The sequence below is a fragment of the Neovison vison genome, chromosome 14 (assembly GCF_020171115.1).
Source record: "Neovison vison isolate M4711 chromosome 14, ASM_NN_V1, whole genome shotgun sequence".
In the NCBI taxonomy this organism is placed as follows: domain Eukaryota; kingdom Metazoa; phylum Chordata; class Mammalia; order Carnivora; family Mustelidae; genus Neogale; species Neogale vison.
Window position 1 is genome coordinate 30,513,105 of NC_058104.1, and position 7,514 is coordinate 30,520,618.

Below are 7,514 nucleotides of genomic sequence, written 5' to 3' on the forward strand. Positions count from 1 at the left end.
CAAATGCAGGAGCCAGAGAGCCCATGGTGTGACCACGGGCAAGCCACATAACCCGTGGGCCTCGGTCTCCCTGTCTGTCAGACTGGGGAGAATCATGGCACTTAGCTCGCCATCACTTCATATGTGTGAAGGGCTCCATCAGTGCCACAGAAGTGTCTGCTTGTATTATTTACCTCGAATCCTAGAAACTGGGGGGCTAGTTAATGCTTTTTGAGTTTTCTTGGGGCACCTGGGTGGCTCAGTCGTTAAGTGTCTGCCTTCAGCTCAGGTCATGACTTCTCCCTGTGCTGTGTGCGCATCTCTTGGCTCTTGTAATCCCGTTTATTTTTCCGCTTCCCCCTCTGGACTGTGAGCTCCTGGAGATCCAAGACTACACCCTAAAAATAATAATAATAGGTCATGTTTACTGAGTGCCTAACTCGGGCCCGGACTCCAGTTCAAGCACCGGGCAGGCCTTGTCTGTTCTGCTCTCCCAGCACCGTCTCGCACCGGGGCCCTCGGGAGACAGGTGCTGAGCTGGCGGAGCCACAGAGTGCGCGTTCCCAAACCCGTCACATCAAAGGGATCACTCAAAGCACAGAGGTGGGGGGTGTTGAGTGCCAGGATTCACTCCTGGGATCTGATTCTCAAAGTCTAGAGCAGCCCAGGGATCTGTCCCAGGTGATGCTTCATTCTGAGACCACATCTGGGCAACCCGAGTGAGAGGCTGGATGACTCCTTGGTCCCTGAATTTCCTGTGTCTCAAGCCTTAGGCAGTTTCTCCCAGCTGTCCGGAATTCTCAGCCTGGTCACTGACTGGAACAGTGGAGAGGAGGAGGGTGACTGAGATGAGGAAAACCCTAGCAAGTCTCATTAGTATGCAGAGCCTTTCTTGTCACACTGCCTTTAATTGAAGCTGAAGCGCTGGCTCCTGTCTCTGGGATTTTCCACTCTCCAGCCCTTCCGGAACTGGCTGTGCACCAGCCTGCTGAGGGGGACAAGGACGGTGCAGGGGCACGGAGGCATCTGTCTGTTGGTGTTGGAGGCCAACCATGATGATGTCTCTAAACTAAAATGGAAACCAGGTTCTTTCATTCAGTCATCGCTACCTTCTCCTCCCCTGCTGCCTCCTTCCAAGCTCCCTCCTTTTACCCACCTGAGGACCTACCTGTGCAAGGCTCTGTTCTGCCAAAATGAGGAAGAAAACTACCAAGGGGAGACTTTTATTTGTTTCTTAACTTTTAATCCCTGCACATGGTTCCCATGGTTAAAAGACAGTACCCATTTCCCTGCCTTATCTCTGGCTATGAGCATTCACTGGGGGTCTTGGAACCTGTCCCCCAAGGATAAGGGAGGACTACTGGGTAGGATGGACAGAAGGACATAACCAACATCATCCCTTTTCCGCCCTCTGCTACAGCAATCACTTTGAGCTCTTAGCTGTTCCTCTCTGAATAGTTATGATTTTCGATATGATAGATATGATTTTAGACAGTATCTGATTTCCTGCTATGACAGATGAGGACGAGTTCACTAATACCCCATCTCCACCCTCCCAAAGCAGTTAAATTGTTCTTTCCTGTTCATTAGTTGGCTTTGTAATTTCAAGTAATATACCACTTTTATTTCTTTTTACCTGTTTTTTTGGGGGTGGGGGAAATATTCATACAATATTGACCACAAAGCACATATAACTCTGGGGCAAACACTCACGTATAACTACCATCCCAGTTAAGGAAATAGAATACTGTCAACACCTTTAAAGCTTCTCCTCCCTCAGTGAAGCCACTTATCCTGACTTTTGGGCTAATTGTTCTCTTGCCTTTTTTTTTTTTTTAAGATTTTATTTTTAAGTAATTTCTACACCCAACACGGGCTCGAATTTACAAGCCTGAGATCAAGAGTCACATGCTCTACTGAGCCAGTCAGATGCCCCGTTCTCTTGCCTCTTTTAGAGTTTTTCTCATCTTTAGAGGCACTCCTCGGTATTTAGATCTGCTGTAAATAGAATCGCACTATATGTATTACCCTGCACCTTCCACCTTTCCTTCAACGTGGATGAGCTCATCTAAGGCAACAGGTGTAGCTGTGGTTTATTCACGTTCCCTGCTGTATACTCACCGTTCAAGCAGACCACGATTTGTTTATCCAGGCAGCTATTGATTGACATTTGGGTTCTTTGAAGCTTCCTGCTATCGCGGACATCTTAATCCACGTGGCTCAGACGTGTGTGCAAGGGTTTCCTCAGAGGACGGCAAGAGGAGAGCAGTCGCTGCATTGTGGGGAGTGTGCATACTCAGTGTCACTGGACAATGCCACTTCCCCAGGGTGGGGACACCAGTGGAGAGGCCCCGCACTCCAGCAACTCTGACCTGACTGGCTGGGGTGGGCATTGAGGACGTTCAAATATCCCCAGGTGATTCCATCCTGGGCTCCACATCCATCTTTATTTCCAGTCCATCAACTCTACATAGTGTTTTGATTTTTCAGTTTGGAGGAGCAGTCCTAGCCTCACTCTCTGCTGTCCTTTCTCAAGACACTTGTGTAATAATTGGAAAAAGATAATAAGGGCTTTTTCTCCAGGCAAAGTCGAAGTATATATATGGGTGGCTAAGAGAGGTTATCAAGGCATGGGCAGGAATTGGTTGATACGGGGACGGAGGGGAGCAGGTGAATTCTTTCTTCAGGCAGGGCTGAGGAACAACAGAAAACCCAAAGGCTGAATTCTTCCCAGCAGACTTCCTTTCCTCTCTGGCTACTGGGAGCCTCTTGCGACTGTCTGCCAACTGTGGGCCAGAGAGGTCATCAAACTGCTTCCATTTTGAGACATGAAGGGGAACTCTAGGCTCTTCTGAACTGTAAGGGTCTTTGTGGTCACATTTTTTTTTTTAAGGGACTCCAACCTCAGTTTGGGTTTCTCAACACTGACTGAGCATTAGCAAGGTAGGGGAACTTTGAATACTGTTCAATACCCGGGCCTCAGACCAATTACATCAGAATGTCTAGGGTGAGACCCAGGCACTAATAGGCTTCAGACACGGCCCAGGTGATTCTTAAACGCAACCAAGGTGGAGAACCAGTGGCAGCGGGTCAAACTGATGTATCCGTCATCCCCTGGGGGGCGCTTGTTGACAACACATACTGGTTGGGTTCCACTGCTCTGATTCTTTAGGTGTGGGTGGAACTGTGGATCTGTGCTTCTTCTTCTTCTTCTTTTTTTTTAAAGGATTTTATTTATTTAACAGAGAGAGATCACAAGTAGGCAGAGAGGCAGGCAGAGGGGGAAGCAGGCTCCCCACTGAGCAGGGAGTCGGATGCGGGACTCGATCCCAGGTCCCTGAGATCATGACCGGAGCCGAAGGCAGAGGCTTTAAACCACTGAGCCACCCAGGCGCCCCTGGATTTGCACTTCTAACAGCTTCCCAGTGATGCTGGGAACGGTGCTGGTCCCCCTGACCCTGCCTAGAGCACTATCTTGCCCCTGAGGTTTTCCCGCATAGCTCCCTGTCTGGACCCAGAGCAGCCCAGTACTGAACTGTTCCATAGGGTGGAGCAGACCGCCTCCCAGCTCTGATGAGGCTGGTAGCTTAAAATGGAATGTAATTGACAAGGCCTACAAGTCGGGAATCTGCCATCCCCACTCAGTTGCTCAACTTTCCCATCTGGATCACATCATGGATCAGCAGGATCCTGGGAAAGCACCTGCAGAGGCATAGAGCATCCTTGGCTCTGAAGGACCATTGTCATCAATAGGATTTAGAGGCACATGGGATATTCACGGTGGTTACTTGGACAGCTTTTGTATGTATATGAAACAAAAAACAGTGTATACACTCAAAACAATTATTTTTTTTTTAAGATTTTATTTATTTGACACAGAGAGAGAGAGAGATCACAAGTAGGCAGAGAGGCAGGCAGAGGAGGGAGGGGGAAGCAGGCTCCCTGCTGAGCAGAGCGCCAGATGCAGGGCTCGATCCCAGGACCCTGAGACCATGACCTGAGCCAAAGGCAGAGGCTTCAGCGGCTGAGCCACCCAGGCACCCCCACTCAAAACACTTCTTTAAAATTTCCAGTGACCACAGGTTCTAAGTATTAAAAATACTTTTTCTAGTTTGAGTTATTAAGTCATTAGTAATGCACAAAGCCAAATAAATACACTTTAACTTTTGATAATTATTAAACACAGAAAACACAGGAAGGAGACTCTGTGGACTGACTGCCTCCTTGTTTGCCACCTGGGGATTTTTTACACACTAGCCAGTGCCAGGACCAGGAGAGGTAGGAAAGGGGATCAATATAAACCCCACCAACCGCAAGTCCACACTGTCCACAGCTGAGGACTTGGAGGGTGACTCTCTTTGAATAAACCATGACCAAATACCCTTAGAAAGCCCCAGCTTGAGGACTGCTGTGCTAGCCTGGGCTGCTGAAACGTTTTAGTCCACATCCAACAGGAAGTAACTGTGTTGCCCGTGATTGATGGTGTCCCCACCTCAGTCCATGCTTGGGTCTGGTTGGATCAAAACCTGTGCCCTACACACTAACAACACGCTTTCGGCTAGAACACTCCTCCCCATGTGTGATCAGAGCCTGTGACCTTACTCAGAAGAACCTTCAGGCATTAATGTCCAGGACAAGCACTTGGAACGCTAGAAACAAAAACTTTTTAAAAACAAGAGTCTTTTTGTTGGGGGCGCCTGGGTGACTCAGCTGGTTAAGCAACCAACTCTTGATTTCAGCTTAGGTCATGATCTTGAGGTCCTGAGATCAAGCCCTGCTTTGGGCTCCGCGCTCAGCACGGAAGCTGCTAGAGATTCCTGATTCTCTCTCTCTCCCTACCTGCACCCCCCGACTTGCGCAAGCGCACACTGTCCCTCAAATAAATAAATAAAACCTTAAAAAAACTTTTTTTAAATGAGAGGGTCTTTCTAAAAGGATTCCCCTTCCCCCCACTCTGGGGGACTGGTTTCCCTGTTTTTCTAGGGAAGGGGCTTTTCCCTATTGGGACAATTTCCCTTACAAGTTGTTCTGTCCTGTGTTCTGCCAACTTTCCTGTTTAGCCGATGCAGGAAATCCCCCAGATCACATTCTTTTCCAGACCATGAAAGACTGGAAGAGATTCCCTTCTGACCTTGCATTCACCCCAGTGTTATCCTGAGATTTTAATTTTGGGTGGGTGGGGGAGCAAGGTGAGTGGTGACAGATCGGACGGAGTCAAGAGCCTGGAATGTGTCATCGTCTTCAGTAAAACTTCCTTTCTTCAGTTTCCCTGACCCGCAAAGAACACTTTTGACCTTCTACTGAACTAAATTAAGAATAGCTTGATGGACTTTGAAGGCATTACGCTAAATGAAATAAGTCCAGTAAAGAAACACAAATACTGTATGATCTCATTTATATGGGGAATTTAAACAAAAAAAAAAAACAACAGAACAAAACCCAAACTCACAGGAAAAAAGATCATACTTGTGGTCACCAGGGACGATACAAACCTCCAGTTACATGACAGATCAGCACTAGGGCTCTAATGTACAACATAATGACTGCAGCTAACACTCCTGAATGATACAGAGGAAAGTTGTGAAGAGAGTAGATCCCAAGAGTTCTCATCACAAGATTTTCTTGTTATTGGATCTGTGTGAGAAGATGGGGGTCAGTGAACCCCATTGGAGTAAATGTTTGACCATATATGTAAATCAAACCATCTTGCTATCTGCCTTAAAATTATACAGCGGTGTATGTCGATTATTTTTCAATAAAACTGGGGGACAAAAAGAATAGCCATGAACATTACATGGTTTTGAAGCTTTCGATTCCGTCCTTGGAACATAATGGCCCCACGTTCTTCCCCGGTAGGTCGATGGCCCCAGAACCAGAGCAGGTGCTTGGTGAGTTCTGATGTCGTGGACCTCCACACATCAGAGTTTGCTGTTTGCAAAATCACAAGTCTGTCTGGGTATGTAAATTGATTCTGACTTTCTCTTTCATTTCTTTGTAGTGAAATGCAAAATGGAGGATGATGAGGAAATTGCACCTACGACTCCACCATCTTAACTACTAGGGGATCTTTTCCCTTTGGAGCTTCAAGGACCCTACGTGAGGAAAATGTACAAATTATGCTTCCTCTCTGTTGATTTTTTTTTAAAAACGACTAGATTTGGTACATGTGAATACAGAACCTTTTCTGCACAAGCTAGGATTTGTTGCAAACATGCTTTACTGCATATAGTTTATCCTAGGAGAGTACGAATCTTAACTTTCTGCATTATCTCCAAATTTTATTATTTTATCTATTATTATTTCTTCAGTGCTTCCAGTATATTCTTCTACACCAACCGCCGTTAAAATATACAACAAACTCTAGATCCAAGAAACGCTGAAGTGTTTTAGTTTCCAGTTTCCCACTTCTGGCTGCCTTGGCAAAGATTGGTACTTAAATTCGAGTCCCAAATCTCTGCCATGGGCTTTAGGTTTATCTGGTGAGTATTCTCTTCATAAAAAAGACGTATTGCCTACATCCACTTGCAGAGGAGACTGACTCTTAACTCTGACTGCAAATCCAACAAGTTGAAGACACCCAGACAGTGACAAAGGATTTTGGTTGTCAAGCCCCCAGAGTACTATAGAAAGTTCCTTATTGGTGGCTAAGCTAACTTATTACCCTCATTTGTTCTGTGGTTTGCTGTGAACCAGGATTCCCCCGTTCACAATGCCACAGACTGAGCCTCCAGGCAAATCCAAAAACCTCGTAGTTATTCTGGGTGGTTGTGACAAGCTACTACACATCTTAAGTAAATAGGAAAGCCTTTATTTTTGTGTTAAGAACAGCATTTTGAAAATAAAACCTATCTGCCCATGCTTTACAACCTTTAAATTTGTCATGTTTTTATACAGTCATTTATGGTACACATTGATTGTCTTGAAGTTTCTTTAACGATTTTTTTTTTAATAAGTATGCAACAGTCAGCCAGGGGAGGATAAAGGTACATTATAAAATACACATTAATACATTTAATAAATATATATTATCTATGAAAAACGAGCCTTAGCTCTTTATCAATTAATAAAAAGCACCTGCTCAGAACTCTTGTAAGCTGGTGTAATCATTGCATCATTGGATTATAAAAGCCACAACACTCCCCTTCAGTTTAGGGTTCAACTCAGCACTGGCCGACCTAGAAGACCACCCCAAGTTTACCCTTGTTTGGTGGGCCCAGACGGAGTCTGTGCTAAAAGCACAGGATCCCCACATTTTCCCAGTTTGTCAATTCTCTGAGCTGATTCCCTCACTGCCTCCACATCCAGTGGAGGAAACCAGGATAGAATGACCATTTTCTATTAAAAGGGGTGGGGGGGACAAGCGTGGCTGTTATAGTCCCAGAGTGATTTTAATAACCGGACACAGAAAGATTTGTGCTTACAATTAGGTATTTTGATCACAGATGCTCTCCTTCAGGTCATTTTCCCACGACAAGTGTTGTTTCCATAAACAGAGGTGCCACTGGATTTTGTATTTAAAGTTTGCTCCGTGGGGC

General features: G+C 45.8%; 1 protein-coding gene across 2 annotated transcripts in view; it reads left to right on the top strand.

The window, feature by feature from the left end:
- Positions 1 to 6,853, top strand: part of IQCK (IQ motif containing K) — a 122,859-nt gene extending 116,006 nt beyond the window's left edge. Inside the window, exons 9-10 of one of the 2 annotated variants that reach the window (XR_006382355.1) lie at positions 5,978 to 6,086; positions 6,288 to 6,853. Coding sequence is in view for 1 of the 2 variants with exons in the window: in XM_044234087.1 (XP_044090022.1) it covers positions 5,978 to 6,033 (56 nt within the window). In the remaining variant the exon portion in view is untranslated. Of the gene's footprint in view, positions 1 to 5,977 lie in introns of both variants that reach the window. The other variant, XM_044234087.1, reaches the window with a different exon arrangement.
- Positions 6,854 to 7,514: the final 661 nt, after the last annotated feature.